Here is a 19272-nt window from a genome sequence, read left to right on the forward strand (position 1 = left end):
GGATTTCGCTGTTATCACGTCACCTCCATCTTGAGCAATTATAATTTTCTCCCGCTATTGAACGATAGAAACTGACAGACAACCTAGATTCTCATATCCATGTATATTACCTATACGCCGAGAAATATTTCGTTGAACAATAAAATTTTTCTTCCTTCGACCGTGGGATGTGGTTCATGGACAGCCAAACATTTGCTTGACAATATTCTTTGGTTAATAACTTTTGGTCAACTACATAAAATGTTGTGGTACATCGTACAAGATATTAAGGTAATTCAGTACATTTTCTAAATATCTTCATTTTTCTGCAATGAAAATTTGCAGGTATAAATTACGGGGGAAAAAAAAAAGTGCAAAAACGTTGCAACAAATTGTAACAAAAGTTCCGAAATAAATGCAGCGAATCGAATGAATCTTTTCAGCGAAGAGAAATGTTGTTTCCATGTGTATATCATCGTTTTTTTTTTTTTTTCAGATGTTGGGATAGGTCGGTCATTCTCGCACCATCGATCATGAGCGAGAAACCAAGAATTCGGTAAACTCGTGCAGTAAGAAGTCACCTTCGAATCTCCTTAACCCATTTGCATCATTAGCGTATATATGTGCCCATAATTATGAAAGTGGTCCTAGTCAAAATTAAAAAAAAAATGAGTTTATCAGTTATTTCACGCCATAGTATTTCAAACGAAATTAATTCAATGTAATTGCGAAACAAAAAATATATGACTTAGACCACTTTCATAATTATGGGCACATATATGTTCAATTTTACTGGTCACTACCATTCGGTCTGAAATTTCGGTGATAAGGATCCTCTAATTCATACTTCCTTACGATGCAAATGGGTTAAATATCGTTTCCGCCTGTCAATAGCGGGAATAAGGAGAGAGACTAGTTCTCCCGGAACAGGAGACCAAAGAGCCTTGACCTAAAAGGAGAAAATATAAAAAAAAGTGTTACCTCATGATTTCGGCCTTCCGAACCGACGAACAATGACGTCACTACCGATTTACCTCCGGGCTATTAAAGCTGGAAAAATTTGACCAACCAGTCATGCTAGCCGAACGTGCGATTGGCTGGGAAAATAAATACGGCCACTCGAGGGGCCCCGAGGCCAAAACGAGAGAAGAAAAACAGAAGAGATAAGAAAGAATTCCCCCTTGTATCAGAGGTAAATAAAGCATCCGAGAACTCCGTCTAAAAAATCCCCCTGACCGACGCACGTCTTGAGCCAATGGTTATGAAAAAATGGCGAACAATAAAAAAAATCTTCCCAATCGGTGCTTCTATTTTTAAGACGTCCAATTTAATTCTATAAAATAGTTGATCACTCTTGGAGCGAAAACAATTAAGGTGAAGTGAAACCCCCCTCAAATCGGTCGATTCGAGTAAGACACTTTTTTTTAAAGGGTATTGGATCAGACTTTTTGAAACTTTGAAGCATGACTCGCGAGCACCTAAGAATTGTCCCGACACTTTAAAAATGAAGATTTCTGAAGCGACATTTTTTAACTCATCCCAGACCAGAAGCAAAACAAGGTCGAGCTCTCATATTTCGATCGATATGCAATTACTGAAGGCTCCAATATGAGAAACGAAAGGGTCGGGACAATTGTACGACAACTTAGAACACTATGGTAATCGAGAAACTGGCATTTGAACGAGAGAAGGGCAAAAAAAGTGTCTTATGCGTTTCTACGGTAAAACGATGGTAATACGAGGTCTAGGAACGGAAATTCAGTCGAAACATGAATCCAGGGGATTTCTGAAGTTTTACCTAGATTTCTTTATAATGATTATACGAAAACGACAGGTGGAATGTGTCATTTATTACAATACCCAATATCGTAATTGTGTCATTTAGTACAATACCAAACGACACAGCCGTCGATATAAAAACAAACGTCCTCAACGTAGGTATTTAGAAAGATCTTTTTTCACCAACGTCTATCAAGTTCCTCGGCGTGTTTCACTTCACCTTAAGGTGCAGCAAATCAGTCGATTCGAATACAACACTTTTTTTGAAGGGTATTAGATCAAACTGTCCGAAACTTTGACAAATCACTCCTGATCATCTAAGAATTGTCCTGACACATTCAAAATTTGAATTTTTTAAAAGAATTTTTTAACTCAGCCCAGACCAGAACCAAAATGGCGTCGATCTCTCATATTTCGATCAGTATATAATTATCGAAGGCTCTGATATGAGAATCGAAAGGGTCAGGACAATTTTACGACAATTTAGAACACTTTGATAGTCGATAAACTCACATTTGAACGGGATAAGGGCAAACAAAGTGTTGTATACGCTTCTATGCCAAAACGATGGTAATACGAGGTCTCGGAGTGAAAATTTAATTTACCTGGAAATCACAGATGGCGCAAGGGGTCTCTCTGCAGTCAATTAGGGCCCCAGAAAGCATGAATCCAGAGGATTTCTGGAGTTTTACTTCGATTTCTTGATAATTATTGTACGAAAACGACAGGCGGAGTATGCCATTTGGTACAATACCCAATATAATTCGGTATAGCTGTCGATATAAAAACGAACGTCAACAACATAGGCATTTAGAAAAATCTTCTTTATCGACGTTGATCAAGTTAATCGACGTGTTTCACTTCACCTTAAAAGGAGCATCTCAGAATGGCGAAGCTCACCGAGGAGGTAATGTCGGATCCATTTCTTCTTAGGTGGAGGCGGCATCCATCGACTGTGATCGTCATCGACGGTATTGGTGCAATCGACCACATTGATTATACCAACGACTTGGGTGGAGGGCACGACACTATCATTCCGGGCCGTGTTCTCGGTCCCGGCCGTGATCGCCGACTTTCCTCCAGCCTCGGAAGACCTAACATGCCCCACCACGTCGAGGTTCATGTGAGGATGGATAGTCGAAGGTCCTTCTCCCAACAAGAGGACTCCCATCTTTTAAGTCCCTCGTTATCACAAAACCGGACTAGCTGATCGGTCCGCCTCTTCCCGTTCCTCGCGGCCAAACGAAGATAGTCACCCGGAGCATCTATCGGTCTTTCGATTAATGTCCACACACGAGACACGTATTTAATTCCCAGGATTCCTCGTAACACAAAAGTCTACGATGGATAACAGTTCGCCCACCTGGTTCCTAGGTTCGTGCGAGAATTCCCCACCGGTCTTCCTCTCCCTACGGAAAGAAGTTCCATGTTTTTAGTTCCGCATCGGGAACCATTCATCGGACCTTTAGGCGAGCTAATAGAGAGAGTCTCTTTCGGCCTCCCCGGAACGGGCGAAATCCGCATCGGAGTTTCATCTCGCGGCGGCTACCCTCCCCGAGAGGGAATTCATGCGTCGGGGACGACTTCGATTTCCGAAACGGTGCCATATAACCGCAGCCGATAGTCCACGGAACATCTAGTCTACTTTCTAGCCGTACTTTTTAACCGCGAGTACGCGTAAATCCCGCGCGAACAATCCACGGGACGTTCCTGCGTCCCTGGAGTGATATCACTTTTCCGCCCCTTGACACCGTAATCGGCGGGTACGTCGGGAAATTAATGAAATAACGTCGCGAGACAGTTCGAGGCTTGAAGTTCAAGAGGACTTAACGGGAGCACTTGACCCCCATTTAAGCGAAAATCCTCCAGCTAGTCCAAGAATGGCAGGAGTTGATTCCAAAGACACCACGCTAGGAAACTAACGTTCGATTCGGTGAATTTAATTGTGAGGGAAAAAAAACATGTACAGACGTACATATAATTTGCTCTCCCTTCAAGATGCATATCCGAGAAGCCCGGTTCTTTTTTCTTCGATCCGATCATCCCCGAAATCGCCGCACCTAATCTCCGGAGATCCCTAGTCGATCGATAACACTTCATCGATATTACGCCAAATCCATACGCACACCCGATATCCTAAAGATAATTTACCGACCTTCGATAAACCTCTCCACCTCCGATCCATATCGAAAGCTACCGTTCGTTCGATGCGTATCGAGAGTCACGAGCTTACGATATCGATCCTCCACGTGTGCCGACGTGTGCCACGATTACCGACGATCCTTCGAGCGATCACGAACCACGCACCCATGGAACCACAAAATACCATTCGCCATTCCACCCTACAGTCCGACAAAGTACAAGAGACTAGAAATCTCTTCACATTCTAAAAATCCACGTTCTCCCTCGCCGGCAGATATCCCGACGCCATCTCGTCCGACCACCTCCCTGTTCCCTCTTCGCAGTCTCCACACACCGTCGGTATCTTCCTTATCAACCGCACGTTGCATTCACGTCGGTACCTTAGGTCCCTTCCATATCGCCATAACGCAGCGCATCGAGGTCGTCCCCAAGGGTCACTCCGGCCCGTCTCGCGAGTGCCGACTGAAGTCCAAACTTAAGTGGCATTGCCACTAACCTGCCGCCGCTGGCCCCCTGCGCCCACCCCCTTGCCTCCCGCGTGACCGCCCGCCCCCATCTTTCGACGCCAATGGAGCGCGAGCGCCAGCGGAGTGGACCAATCAGCGCTCGCGATCCGGCCCGCGCTCCGCACGTACAAACGCCGCGCCGCGTGTCACGCGGTGTCATTGAAACCCGAACGTACCGACAGGGGGCGGGTAGGGGGGAGTCCGGGAGAGGACAAGCCGGCATCCGTGTCTCCGCGAGGAGAGGTGCAAGGAACGGAGGCGGGTAAATATGTCACTGAGCGTGATCGCAGGTGCCCGTCTCATTAAAATGTAGCTACACGATAAATTGCGGGTGCATCTTTTTCTTTTCTTTTAAGTAAAACTTCTTGTGCGCCGCCCATTTGAGGAGTAAAATGCTGGAAATTACGAGATGTAACGGAAAAGCGTTACGCATTGGAATGCATCCCCTCTCTCTTTCCTGCATACCGAGCCTGTGACGTCATCTACCCCGTACGTGTATGTGTGTGTATATAGTATAAACATATAATATGAATATATCAGTCTGTATATACATACGCAAGGGAGGAGAATATAAGTGAAAGGGAGAAGGAAACAAACCCGATAAGCTGCGAAGCTGGACCTTTCAATTTGGGAATAGGAGCTACGTCTTTACATAATGCAAATGAATTGCTGAAGTATCACTTCGGTCGTGTGTCCCGCGACGCACATTTCTTTTTCATTTCCTTTTTTTTTCACGTAGAACGCGTCTTTGTCGAAGGCTTTCAGGACCCCCTCGGTGGAGACAGGAAAACGTGTCGCGTATATAATCGCCGAATGCCGGATGTCCTAATTACGGCAAGAAAATACACGATGGACGAACTGGCGGAACAAGAGTGTGGATCTTCGCTAAGAATATGAAATTCAATAAGTTTCGAGAACCGTGGAAGGGTCGCCAATTTGAGATTATGATTTTCCGTGCAGTAATTCTCTAATCTAATTTTATTTATTTTATAAGATGAAGTAGAAAACTGAACATTTTCCCAGACATTATTCCGAGGCAAAACAAATTTTTTGGAATGGATGTACTTGTATTATGTGGGGGAAAATATACTATGACATTTGGGAAAAATAACTGATTAGAATTTTAGTAGTATGAAAGTAATATTGTATTTGGCAAAGATAATTGATTTCCATTGTTGAGCTATTTTTGTAGTTAAAGTCGGAAATAAAAATGTGTTTGGCAAAGTTTTTTTTACACCGTAGGTGTTTTTTGAAGAGATTATGATTTTCCGTGCAGTAATTCTCTAAAGTAATTTATACCACCTGAAGTTGTCAACGGTAAAGTAAAAGTGAACGCCTTTCTTGAAGCAATTGCATGAAAACAAAAGAACGTTTTTTTCTTTCTTTCTTTTCCATCGTTTGACTGCGGAACGTTCAGAAAAGGAAATGTGTCAATAGTACGGTATGTTGTAAGAAAGAAGTCGAGTTAGGCTCCTTTGATGCTCGTTTTTTTTTTAGGCGCTCGTGTGCTCTTCGTAGTCAAAGGTTAAGACAAAAATCAAGACTTGCGTTCTGAATTTTTCAAGACGTTCAAGTTAACTGCCGCAGAAAGGCGTAGAAAGTATGGCAAATGCAGGAAACAATTGGAAGAGAATTACGGGAACCCCCGCCTAAGAAAAGTAATGAAGGAGATTTCGAGAAAATATGGTCAAAAATGTTAGGCGACCGAACTGAACGTCAAAGATTCAACCCAGCCCTTTTTTTATTTTTATTTTCAATTTTTTCTTAATCATTCATCGGCGTAGCTGTGACTTTTATCGCCGAAACTCCGGCACGAGTAGGAGATAAAGTGCGCGGCCTAATTTATGCACGCTACGTGTAGCGTACCACGAGTATCACGTGACTCAGGCGTGAGCGTATTGTGTAACCCTCGAGTTGTTAAAATTGCAGGGAGTGAAATGGAAACGGACTCACCGTCAATGATCAACATCTTCTCCTCGCAGAACAGATCGTCGGGCTCCGTGCGGTCCCTCTTAGACTTGACCCCTAAAAACAGGAAGGGAGAAAAAAGACACGTTAACTCAAAAAATTCAACGGTAGTTCGAAAATGAGATAGGAATTAAAATCGCCTCGAATGACCTAGAGCGCATCCTGATTCGACGTGAAATCTGCGAAATCTTCACAAGCTGACTAAATTGCATCTGCAAAAGGGACATTTCCTCCGCTAGAATAGATTCCGAATTCAGGAGCATCGTCTCCATCTTTGATCACGGTTAAAATATATATATATTTTTTTCCCAACCGGCACGTGTATTCGCGTTGCGCGGAAGTTTTGCTAAATTTTCGACTTGGGAGGAGATAACAATTCCCGCCTCTCTTATTTTTCGGGTCAGTCGCTCGAGTAACAAGACGAAAATAAAGAGGCCCTCGTGACCTCGCGGCAGCTTACGCTCGCCGAAGACAGATATATATATATAAAAATTTCACGTCCGACGCGGACAGTTCCCGAGCGGTGTCGCCACCTGGCAACGGCCCGCCGAAGTAGCGGCGGGTGCGCGCACTCGAAGCAGGCCATAAACTCCGGGCAGCGTTTACGCCATTTCGAGTTAAGCCGTGATCCATGAAACGCGCGCATCGTAAGATTTCTAAACGGAATAACGGTTGTTTCGAATCCACGCATTTCGCAAATCGGCGTTGCCCATGTGCCGCGAAAGCGTAGGAAGTGTATACGCATAAAGGCTCCTCCGATCCCTTCCCCAGGGGTCCGGAAGAGCGAGAGAACGAGAAACGAGGATCTCGACAGCTTGGACCCAGCCACTATCGTTAGCCCATTTCGCGACTATTAAACCTCCTGGCGAACCCTAACGCCAGCCGCTAGCTCGATCCCTTTGAGTCGCGCGATCTAAAATTCCCGAGACAGAGAGCAATAAAATCCGCGAGACACGCGGGGTTCCCCGCGGGGTTACAACGCCCCGTGCAAGCCGGGGAGTCGAGTCCAAGCGCGCGCAGGGCCAAGCGACATAACCTAACCCACGGGCGATGCATACGTCAGAGGGCCCGGCGGGAGGGGGGAGGATCACAGAATCTACAGGTCGATGACGTACGAAATATTAAAAGAAACTCGTTTCCACGTGTCCGAGACGGCGCGTTGCGGAGTGGTGGGGGTGGCGCGGCGTCTCGCGGGGGTCTCGCGAGCGGGACGCGGAGACGCGCGTCCCAGGTCCCCCGGGTAAGGAGGAGCTGGCAACGTCGGAGATTGATCAGCGCACCACGCGGCCGCGCGCCGCCGGGTGGGGGCAGCCGGGGCAGCGCGCCCGCGCAGACCGCCGCCCGTCCTCGTGCTCGCGGCGCTGCACTCCGCTGCCCGCCCCTCCGCCGTCCCTGGCCGGCATGCACCGCGCACCCGGAGCCCCAGCCAAGCGCGGCGAGCCGAAGTGGCCCTCCCCGCGCCCCGCGGGGCCCGGCTCGCGCCGAGTGACGTCCTTTAAATCCTTTTGTAAGCACGCGCCCCAAGGTCGGTAAGGCAGCGTCCGATCCCCGGCCTCCCGGGAGCGAGGCACGCGAGGGAGCCTCCCGGCTTCGTGCGACCGTTTACGCATACGTCTCGTGGCAGGCCATAAAGCCCCTTCCCCCGTTCCTCGACATGCCGTCGAAAACGACCCTTCGACCCTCCTCCCCCGCCCACGAGAAATCCCCCTTACCGACCGATCGAAAACCAAGAGAACCCTCCGCAGCGGCCAGTACGGTCCCGACTCACTAAATGAGTTTATCGGGCAAACAAACCCTTTCCTCGTAACGGAGGAGCGGCTCGATCGAGCGCAAACGACGGAGACGGCGAGGTGGACGGGCAAAGAGGAAGAGAGAGACGGAGGCCATCAACGGCGCGCGGCAGCGGGACCGTGAATGAAGCGCGGAGCTGTCGCAGCCCAGAGTCACTGACCGAAGCAACCCCCACTCCCGCGCGTCCTTTGCTCCGACCCAGCGTACCCCGCCCCTCCCCGCCCACTCCGTACACCCTCTCCCGCCGTGCCTCCTACCTGCCGCGCGACCCTCGTCGTCCCGGTAACGGGGCAACGCGACTTCCGCCGGTCCTCTTCCTCCTCCGCCCGCCCTTTCCCGGAGCCATTCTCCTCCGGCTCCCCCCCTTCCCCCCCTGGCCCCGCGGCCGCCGGTGGTGCCAGCCACGTAGAGGCCGCCACTGGGCGCAGCGGGCCACGCTGCCGGCGAAAGTCCTCGTGCCCGAGGACCGACGCGACGCCGCACCGTTTTTCCGTATCAATCCACCTTTTCGTCCACCCAACGACGCTACCGGCCGCTCGTTTTTTTCGAAGCGTCCCAGTGGCGTTATCTATTTTCTTTTTTAACACGTTCGCTATCAGCGCCGCAAATATGCGTCGTTTCAGTTCTTCTCTGGAAGCCCGGCGCCGCAAATGTGCGACGTGTATCGTGGGCTGTGGTACAAGATTTTCTTCCCAAACGCTGGTACAGTACCGTGAAGTATCATGAGCTCTCCGTGCCAGAGTGCCCGGATCGGGCGATATATCACAAACTGGGCGATTTTAACACGTTCCCTGCCAGACCGTTTTTTGAAGACTTTCCGTTCACGCCGCGCCGATTAAACGAGCGCATCAGCAATAGTATTAATATCCCCATAATTAACTACATAATGAATTTTTAAAAAATTCTTCATTTTACAATGATAATACCAAATGGCTTGAACGGAAAGTTCAGCGTGGGGCGCATACGCCCCACGCGGCAGGGAACGTGTTAATGGTACGTCTACAAACTTTGCTTTTGAAGTCGCAAGTTACGGGTCCGGCGATCTTTAACTCTTTTAGTGCCGAAAAACGATATATTGTCGCTTTACGAGTGCTAACGACCGACCGTTTAATCATTGTTATGTATTAAAAATGTATAGCTGGAATCGAATTTCCGTCGTATTCGTGTGTCCTTGTCACCGTTTCGGTTTAATTGACCCCTGGTTTTCGATTTCACCGTTTGGCGACTTTTGCTCCGACTCGGCGACACCTCGCAAGTTCTTCCAGAGAAATCCGGGCACTCCGCTCCGCCCTGGAATACACCTTAAAATCTTACCGCAACTAAATGAGTAATCGTCAACCCGCCCTGGGAGCGGCGATAAACTCGCAAACTGCAGCGAGAGGATAAACTTACCGTGCGTCTCTCCGGACCCGTAGAGGCTGGATCGGGACACGGAGGAGTGCGAATGCTCCGAGGAAGAGGTGCTGGCGACGCGTTCCCTCTTCTCCTGCAGCTCGACATAACGGGCCGCCTCCAACAACGTTTCCAGGCTCATTTTGAGGCCGCGGGTGTCACGGGCTCACATCCACGATCGAGGCCCTCCGGGACCGTTCGGCGTCGACCTCGCCGAGAGCGCGACCCCCGGGAGGCTGGGACGGGCCGGAGAGACAGGGGCTCGCCGACACGCGGGGATTCCGGAGCGGAGAGGCCGGAAGCAGGACCAGGCTGGGGATTCGATGGTCGGCGCTCGAGACGGCTGCGAAACGAGCTGGCCCCCTCCGGCTTCCTCTTCGCTCCAATCTAAACCAAGAAATATCATCAATTTAGAGATTTAAACCTTTCCAAACCTCACAGGAAGCAACAATTATTTCTCGCCTCAAAGCAAGTTAATTTCCATGCCTTCCTCGACTCCGATTTAACCCAAACCAATTTGTTTTGTATTTCCATCTTCGATGCTTATCTGCCGTGTTTTTAATCCTCTAATTATTAGTTATGTAAATAAATGTTGGACGGTATTATAGTTATATTTTATTGCCCCAATTTCAACCGAGAAAATGTATACATTCAGAGATTTAAACGTTTCAAGAGCTTTAGAGGAAACCACAATTTTTTTCGCCGCAAATCGCGTTAACCTCCATGTCTTTTTCGAGTTCGATTGAGTCCAAACCAATTTGTTTTGTATTACTATTTTCGATGTTTCTTTGTCGTGTTTTTTAATCCTCTAATTATTAGTCATGTAAATAAATGTTCGGCGGTATTATAGTTATATTTTATTGCCCCAATTTGAACCGAGAAAATATATACATTCAGAGATTTAAACGTTTCAAGAGCTTTAGAGGAAACCACCATTTTTTTCGCCGCAAATCGCGTTAACCTCCACGTCTTTTTCGAGTTCGATTGAACCCAAACCAATTTGTTTTGTATTTCCATCTTCGACGCTTCTCTGCCGTGTTTTTAATCCTCTAATTATTAGTCACGTAAATAAATGTTCGACGGTATTATAGTTATATTTTATTGCCCCAATTTGAACCGAGAAAATTCATACATTCAGAGATTTAACCCTTTGCGGTCGTATGTCTACTCTCAGCCACCAAAATTCTCTTGACCTTGGGAAAATGCGACCGCAAAGGGTTAAACGTTTCAAGAGCTTTAGAGGAAACCACCATTTTTTTCGCCGCAAATCGCGTTACCCTCCATGTCTTTTTCGAGCTTGATTTAACCCAAACCAATTTGTTTTGTATTTCCATCTTCGATGCTTCACTGCCGTGTTTTTAATCCTCTAATTATTAGTCATGTAAATAAATGTTCGACGGTATTATAGTTATATTTTATTGCCCCAATTTGAACCGTGAAAATTTATACATTCAGAGATTTAAACGTTTCAAGAGCTTTAGAGGAAACCACAATTTTTTTCGCCGCAAATCGCGTTACCCTCCATGTCTTTTTCGAGTTTGATTTAACCCAAACCAATTTGTTTTGTATTTCCATCTTCGATGCTTCTCTGCCGTGTTTTTAATCCTCTAATTATTAGTTATGTAAATAAATGTTGGACGATATTATAGTTACATTTTATTGCCCCAATTTGAACCGGGAAAATGTATACATTCAGAGATTTAAACGTTTCAAGAGCTTTAGAGGAAACCACAATCTTTTTTCACCGCAAATCGCGTTAACCTCCATGTCTTTTTCGAGTTCAAATAAGTCCAAACCAATTTGTTTTGTATTACTATTTTCGATGTTTCTTTGCCGTGTTTTTAATCATCTAAGTATTAGTTATGTAAATAAATGTTCGGCGATACTGTGGTTACATTTAATTCTTCTTAGCCGTGTTCTTAGTTACCTAAATATTGATTATGTAAGTAAATGTTCGGCGGTACTATAGTTGCAGTTTATCGTTACGGATTCGTGTGATGGCAAGAATCGAGGCGAACAATCGAGGAAGACGCGAAGGTTAGGCGTGTCTGTCCTCTCGACTTGCGAATCGGGCATTAAGAGTCCGAAGGCGCGATCGAGGTGGTTTAAGAAAAAGAAATACACCTCGAAAGAGGCCAACGGAGACTCGCCGATTTAGCGATTCGCTCGCGAGATCTCTCGTCTCGAGATTTCTCCTTGCGATAGATCGCGAGAAACGCTCGAAAAGTGGGCCTGGAGATTGCGTGCTACCATATCCGAGGCGTACTCCAAAACACGTCGGCCTTTCCTTAGGAACGACTAATTACACCCAAGAACAGGCGAAATCAACACCACGGGTGTAATGACTTCCGTTCAATTGAATGCACGCCTTATATCGAAACGAAAAAAGGTCCCTATTAGATCGAATACAATGAAGGATCGGATAAACGGCGGCTTTCCAAAGATCAAGCCAGATTTCATGCTCATCTGTGCGCAGTTCATGAACAATTTAAGGGGATGTTAAGGTGAAGTGAAACACCCTTCAAATCAGTCGATTCGAATACAACATTTTTTTTTTTAAGGGTATTAGGCCAAACTGTCCAAAACTATTGACACATCACTCCTGATCAGCTAAGAATTGTCCTGACACATTAAAAATTTGGATCTTCCAAAGAAATTTTTTAACTCAGTCCAGACCAGAACCAAAATGGCGTCGAGCTCTCATATTTCGATCAATATACAATTATCGAAGGCTCTGATATGAGAATCGAAAGGGCCAGGACAATTTTACGAGAATTTAGAACACTCTGGTAATCGATAAACTCGCATTTGAACGGGATAAACGCAAAAAAGTGTTGTATGCGCTTCTTTGCTAAAACGATGGTAATACGAGGTCTCGGAGTGAAAATTTAATTGACCTGGAAATCACAGATGACGCAAGGGGTCCCTCCGCAGTCAATTAGGGCCCAGAAGGCATGAATCCAGAGAATTTCTGGAGTTTTACTTCGATTTCTCTATAATTATTGTACGAAAACGACAGGTGGAATATGCCATTTGGTACAATACAGAATATAATTCGACCCAGCTGTCAATATAAAAACGAACGTCGGCAACGTAGGCATTTAGAAAAATCGTCTTTATCGACGTTGATCAAGTTCCTCGACGTGTTTCACTTCACCTTAAAGTGACATCAAAGAGGTCTCGTTTATGAAACTCTTCTCCGAACTGAGGATATCGAATAGTTTCAAACTTGACAATGTGAATATGGAGGCTGTAAGTAACATCCCGACACCCATGAAATTTCAATAAAAAAAAAAAATTGTTGATATTTTCCACATTTTTTTTTTTTATTAACAAATGATATTTCATAAGTGTCAGGACCTTCCTTATGGTCTCCGTGTTCACGTTGTACAGTTAGAAACGATTCGGTACACCCAGTTCGGAAAAAAAAGTTTCACGAACGATTGAGCTCTCGGATGCCACTTTCGCATCCCCTTAACACCTTACGGATGTCGAGAAATCTGGCATTTCGTATTACGTGTTTTTTTTTTCTTTTTTTTATCGAGTAACAAAACGTCATATGTGCCCATAATTATGAAAGTGGTCTAAGTCAAAATTAAAAAAAAAAAATGAGTTTATCAGTTATTTCACGCCACATTATTTCAAACTAAATTAATTCAATGTAATTTCGAAACAAAAAATATATGACTTAGACCACTTTCATAATTATGGGCACATATCTGGAATGGATTGGCATCCCTGAAAGAAGATATTCATTTCTCGTGGGTTTTCCCCGGATCGTTTAGGAAGCCACCGATCATTGATATTCCCTCGATAATAAATAGGAAAATATCCTACACGCTCTAGCGGGGATTCAGTAATTCGGTGAGAATTCCAGTGCACTTTTCCTTTCCGCGGGAACGTGTTATTGACGTAGACACGCACTTTCGAGGGCACGCAATCTTCGGTGAGTACATTGTGCGAGTACATTTAAAAACAAATAAACACTCCCCCCGTGCCGCGCTCTCGACGGGCGTGACTTATTCCAACGACGTAAAGATTAGCGCGTGCTCGAGACTCAAACGCGACTGATAAATTGAATAAAACCAAATTACAAGACGGTTGGAAGCGTCTCAAGCGACTTAGATTCCCCGTACATCGCGAATTAAAAATATCCCGGAAAAAAAGAGATCTCGAATTCGTTCCCCTGTACGTACGGAAACGCCAAGAGACAATATGTGCCCATAATTATGAAAGTGGTCTAAGTCAAAATTAAAAAAAAAAAAAAATGAGTTTATCAGTCATTACACGCCATATTATTTCAAACGAAATTAATTCAATGTAATCTCGAAACAAAAAATATATGACTTAGACCACTTTCATAATTACGGGCACATATATCGACTTGCAATTAAATGCCGCGAATAAATGTACGTCGTAATATCTTTCCGCATATACAATTGTAACGATTTATAGCCATACGTGTCTCTAAATAACTGGATTTAAATACAGATACAACTATGAAACCCTTATCCGTCAGTCTCCAAATATGAACTCCCTTGACACACGTAGAATCTTTTTTGTCAATGCAGAAAGTACCCATCCGCACTTCCCACGCCTCGGTGATGACTTCACCGAGTCCCGTAGCTTCCATCGCGATTACGAAATCCGGCATTCTAATACGCCCCGCAATTCTTCTTTTCAATCCACATCGGTGTCAGCGAATTAATACGATTGTCAACTTCTCTCCTTCAATTACTGCTACCCGATACCTATACCCCTTTCACAATATTTCTATCCACAGCCGTCGGTGGTGATATTAATGTACAGGTGAGACGTGTCTGGGAGATTCTCTATACGGGGACTATTTTCCCTAGGGGATCGACGCATCTCGAAAGAATCTTAAAAATATCCGTCATTGATATCATTCGTCGGTATCACCGCCAGGTGCATGTCCTCTTCGACTATGGACTGTGCGCTCCACGAGGTCGGTTCTGATTGATTAGCTTCATGTCCAATATGGCTGATCTTAACACTAGGTTTTCGGGCGTTTTATATATACCTGTTTCTACGAGCATCCGTCAAATTGACGGGTAAACGAAAACCCGCATTTTCTTTAAAAAATCAATTTATCCAAATTAAGTCTGAATTAAACACTAGGCATTACGTTTAAATGAATCATTAATAAGTAAAAAGTCCTTTTTTAAAAATTATCACGGAAATGATTGAAATGCTCGTCCTCTCATCCTCGGAGTCAGAACTAGAAAGAATGCGCATCCTTTTCTCGCTACAACACCCTTTCAAGAAGCTTTCCTCTTCACTATCCGAAGATCCTTCTATCTCTCCACTTTCAATGCCAACTTTCACTCTCATCTTCGCCTTACACTCTCTGCAACGAAGCAAATATATATATGGATTGTTTATGAAGTTAGCTAGTCCGTCAATTTGTCGGGTTTCGTAGAGATAGGTATACTACATACAGATTTTAATAATTAGAAGGCTTAGGAAAAAATAATTGCGTGTACAAATTCTTTGGATGAAATGATTAATTTACGATACAAAAATGGTTAAAATTAATGCTATGGTTTCTTCGGTATTTCTTTTCGAAGTTTGAATTCCGTCAAATTGACGGATCCCGTAAACCTAGTGTTAACGAGCTCTCTTAGGTTATGATTTCAAAAACGTGACAAAATAACAATACGTTATTCGCGTCTAAAAAAATAGGGGGGGGCTCTAGAGATTTGAACAAAAATCATGCGCACCTCTAGCTCTGTGCACGTTCGTTAAGAATAACTACGAGGAACGGTGTCGCACGCGTGCAATCAGAGCACAGGTATAAACACGTCTTGCGCTTCGGTCGGCGCACGCGCACCTGCGATTGGTCAGCTTCACGTCCAACATGGCTGACCTCGACGTACTCATACGTTATAATTTCAACAACATAACAAAAACGAATATAAAACAAACCCAACAGGTAGTCGACGTCTAAAAGTAGGAGCTTTCGAGGTCTGACGAAAAATCAGGTGTACCGCATGTTTCATGCACGTATGTTAAGAACGGTATCGCCCGCGTGCGATCACTGCGCGGGTGTAAACACGTTTTACAACCGTCGTGCGGGCGCCTCCCATTGGTCAGTTTCATATCCAAGATGGCGGACTTCAGCGTGTTCTCACATCGTGATGGTGAGAGCGTAAGAAAAGAGATATAAAACAAATACACGTTCGCCTCTGACGGACGAAGCTTTCGAGATCTGAAGAAAAGTCACGCGTACCTTTGGTTCTACGTACGTCCGTTAAGAATAGCTACAAAGAACGGTGTCGCATGCGTGCGACCACTGCACGAGTATAAACACGTTTACCAGCTCGGCCGGCGCACGCGCGCCTCTGATTGGCTGGCCGGTCGTCGCGCGCAGCTCCCATTGGTCCGTTTCGAATCAAACGCGCCTTCCCCCTCTCCGCAGCCTTCGCGCCACCGATCAGCGTCTCTTCTGAACCCCGGTCAGTCCGTATCGGGAAGAAAAATTCTCGATAAACTCCCCGCGAATTGAAGGCGTCTTAACGAAGCAAAAGGAAAAGAGGGTTCGAGTGATTGATAAAAGACAGGGCGTATTAACGCAATGCAATTCTCTCACGAGCAAGTATGTCACCGTAATCACGGATCTCCTCCTCTCGCCGCGACACTCGCGAAAGAGACGATAAGGCCAATCGGCGAGAGGGAACTTCGGAGGTGTGAACTTCGCGGCAATCCTTGAACCCTATCGGATGAACCAGCCGTAAACGGTTATTCTCTCGTTCTTGTTTTCTTTTTCTCCGCTCGGGAAAGCACGAGATACGTAACGGCTACCTCGGATTCCACGCCTCGTGCGTTCGCATTTGTGGATAAATATTCACCCTGGGGTCGTGCCAAGAGGCGAGATGAAAATAAGAAGACACCGTATCCTCCGCAATTGCAAGTTGAATTAAAACGTCGAAGAGTCCTGGTTATTAAACGAGACGCGACCCCCTGAGCCGTCGCGCTTTTCGTCCGTTCCTTATCCCCTTAAAGAAACGTAATTCATTAAATAAAAAAGGGTAAACAAATGCTACGAGATAATCGCGGGTGTGCACGTTTCGCTTATCTCCCGCCGTCCGTCCGGCGATTTCGGACCTTGCGAGCGCTACTCCGCGCCCGTCGAAAAAGGTTATGGATGCGAGGTCGGACGATGGAGTAACGATTTGCACGCACCGGGCACGTGAGTCGAGGAAAAAGCTGCATCGCGTGGACGCGGCCGCTCGGCAAGAGAAAGGCGCGACGTACCTGGGTCGTTAATTGACTGAGAATAGCCAGGACAAGCGGTAGAAAAAGGAAACATTACCCGACGAGGTCTAAGAAACTACCGAGGAGCACTGCCGCGAAGAAAATAGGAGCGACGAGATTACCGATTACCGCGAGGTCCCCGGCGATCGAAAAACCGAGATATAACATCGAGCCCGAGGGTCGTCGTTCCTCCCGCTTCTAAATAAAAATCCACGGAGCCGAGGGCTCGGATCGAAATACCGGCAGCGAGAGAGCTCTCGGTAAAAGGGATCCCTACTGGCGTCGGTAAAGCCGCGGCGGCAGGCACGAAGCCCGGGCGAAAAGTGTCCGGAAAACCGCGGGGTATAAAAATAGGAGAGCACCCGATGCACGCACCCCAGAGGCGCAGTTATCTTTTTATAACCCAATGTCTGGCGGGTATCGACGGACCCATCTCGGGGGTCCGCCTATTAGCGCGGCGCCCTCGCGACTCGGCGCGGCTCGCTCGCGCGTGGCCCGCGCACACCGTATCCGGCCGCGGTCTTCGCTCCGGTAGCGGAGTAACGATTCCGTTGGAGCCGGCCGGTGATTGGCCGCGGCGCGGACGCGCGCCAATCGAGGCCGAGCTATATCGACGGCTGTCAGCGGGTCGGTCGCGCGTCCCGCGAGCCTCCGAGGGAGGCCGCTCCCCGCCTTCGGATCGGTGCTTTTCGCGAGTCCTCGCCCGCGGCCGTTGACAAAGTCGCGAGCGGGAGCGCCGCGACGGAGAAAACAATCGCGGGCTCGGCCGGACTCGGCCTCGGATCGCGACCGGGCGAAACGTGCCGAGCGGCCGCGCGGCGCGACGGCGCACGCGTCCCCGGCCAATGGGAGGCGGGCTCGCGGTGACGTCACGGCAGGCGAGGCCTGCCATTGGCTGGCGCGGCCCAGCAGGACGAACACGCCACGCAACCACCTACACGCGCTCTGGCGGCGCGCCCGGGCCGGGCGGCGCGCGCGGGGGCGAGCACGCGGAAGGGCGCGGGCTCGGCCGCGTCCGGAGCGACCCGCGCCCGAGCTCGGTGCCGCCCTCCGCGCCAAAAGGCGCCCCGATCCGAAGGAGACCGGGGCGATAGGAGGTCGAGCGGAGAGCACGAGGGAGGGAAGGGGGAGAGACTCGAAGAGAGAAAGAGAGAGATAGAGAGATCGGTACTTACGGAAGAGCCGTGGACGGGGTCTCGTCGCTCGGGAGGCCGTTGGCCCCTGGTCGGGAGGAAAAGGAGCGCGCCGCCGTCCGGACGGTCCCAGGAGGCGCGGCTCGCCCGCGGAGCTCGATCGCCGCTCGACCGATCTCGCGACTGCTTCGGGTTCGCCTGGGCTGCCCTCGGCCAGGCTCGACGCGCGCGGCGGTCTAGAGCACGCGGCGGCTACGAGCCGATCGATCTGACGCGTGGCAGAGGCATTTTACAAGTGTTAACCACTGCGCATCAACGGCCATGCTTGCTTGGCCACGATTCACGTGTCCGGGCTCGCGGCCCTGGCCAATGGCGGCGCCCCCCGTGACGTCACGCGGCTCTATCGACCAATGAGCGCGGCCCATGTGACGCAGCGGCCCGCTGCTCCGAGGCGCCCGAGTGCGGGAGACGTGTCGCCCGCAACGCGCCGTATCCTCCGTGCCCGCCCGCGACCGCCCGGGGACCCGTTCGACCGGGCCCGACGTCGCGCGCACTCCGCCCGCGTCCCCACGCCCCGGACCCCTCCGACGCCGCGGCCCACCGCGAGTCACGCGACCGCTCCCCGGCCGCTCCGACTCGCCCGGGTCACTCGAGGCACTCGACGTTCCACCGCGGCCCGCTGCTCTCACCACGAGACGACTGCGGCGGCTGGCAGCGGCGGGGACAGCGGCATCGCCCGTGATCGCCCGCTTTAACCGCTGCCACCTATTGTCACGTTACTTCGCCAGCTCGCCCTCCGTCACATGGATCGACGCCGCGCGACGTTGCCGCTGCTCCGCTCATGCGCACTCCCCGATCCGGACGAGCGACCCGACCTGCCCGGAGCGCGCCGAAAGCGTGGCGAAGTGAGCGGCCGCCGAGGGGGAGGTGCGGCTCGACCAATCGGATCGCGGGAATCGCGCGCGGCCGGCGCGAGTAGAGCGGCGCAGGCGCGGGCTACGAGCGCGTGCTCGGCTTTGATCGCGCCCGGCCCATGGACGTAGGACGCGTGGGCCCCGCCAGCCCGACCGTTCCCCCCTGGTGCTCTCCCCAAGGCAGCGGGATGGAAAGAGGGGTCCGTTCTTTCTCTTTCTCTCTTGCCGTTTAATGGGGTGTCGCCATGTTGCGCCGCGTAACCGTTTTACCGAGGCAAAGAGAGGAAGGCTCGCTGTTTTCTCTTTCTCAGCTCTGTTCTCCGTATAATCGGATAAGCGGGACGGACCCCGAGGTCCTACGCCTATGGCCTGGCCGCGTGACGCGACCGGTGC

The 19272-nt window shown here is 48.6% G+C and overlaps 1 protein-coding gene across 4 annotated transcripts in view; it reads right to left on the bottom strand.

The window, feature by feature from the left end:
- The window catches only part of LOC105703896 (max-binding protein MNT), a 34712-nt gene extending 15920 nt beyond the window's left edge, over positions 1-18792 (bottom strand). For 3 of the 4 annotated variants that reach the window (XM_023433876.1, XM_023433875.1, XM_023433877.1), the window contains exon 1: positions 2659-3080. In XM_023433876.1, the coding sequence (XP_023289644.1) occupies positions 2659-2929 (271 nt within the window). In that variant the 5' untranslated portion in view covers positions 2930-3080. Of the gene's footprint in view, positions 1-2658; positions 3081-6359; positions 6432-9557; positions 9945-18007 lie in introns of those variants that run through there. The other variant, XM_012432702.2, reaches the window with a different exon arrangement.
- Between the last annotated feature and the right edge of the window lie 480 nt (positions 18793-19272).

The sequence above is a fragment of the Orussus abietinus genome, unplaced genomic scaffold (genome assembly GCF_000612105.2).
Source record: "Orussus abietinus isolate OABI.00-Male unplaced genomic scaffold, Oabi_2.0 scaffold168, whole genome shotgun sequence".
NCBI lineage: Eukaryota > Metazoa > Arthropoda > Insecta > Hymenoptera > Orussidae > Orussus > Orussus abietinus.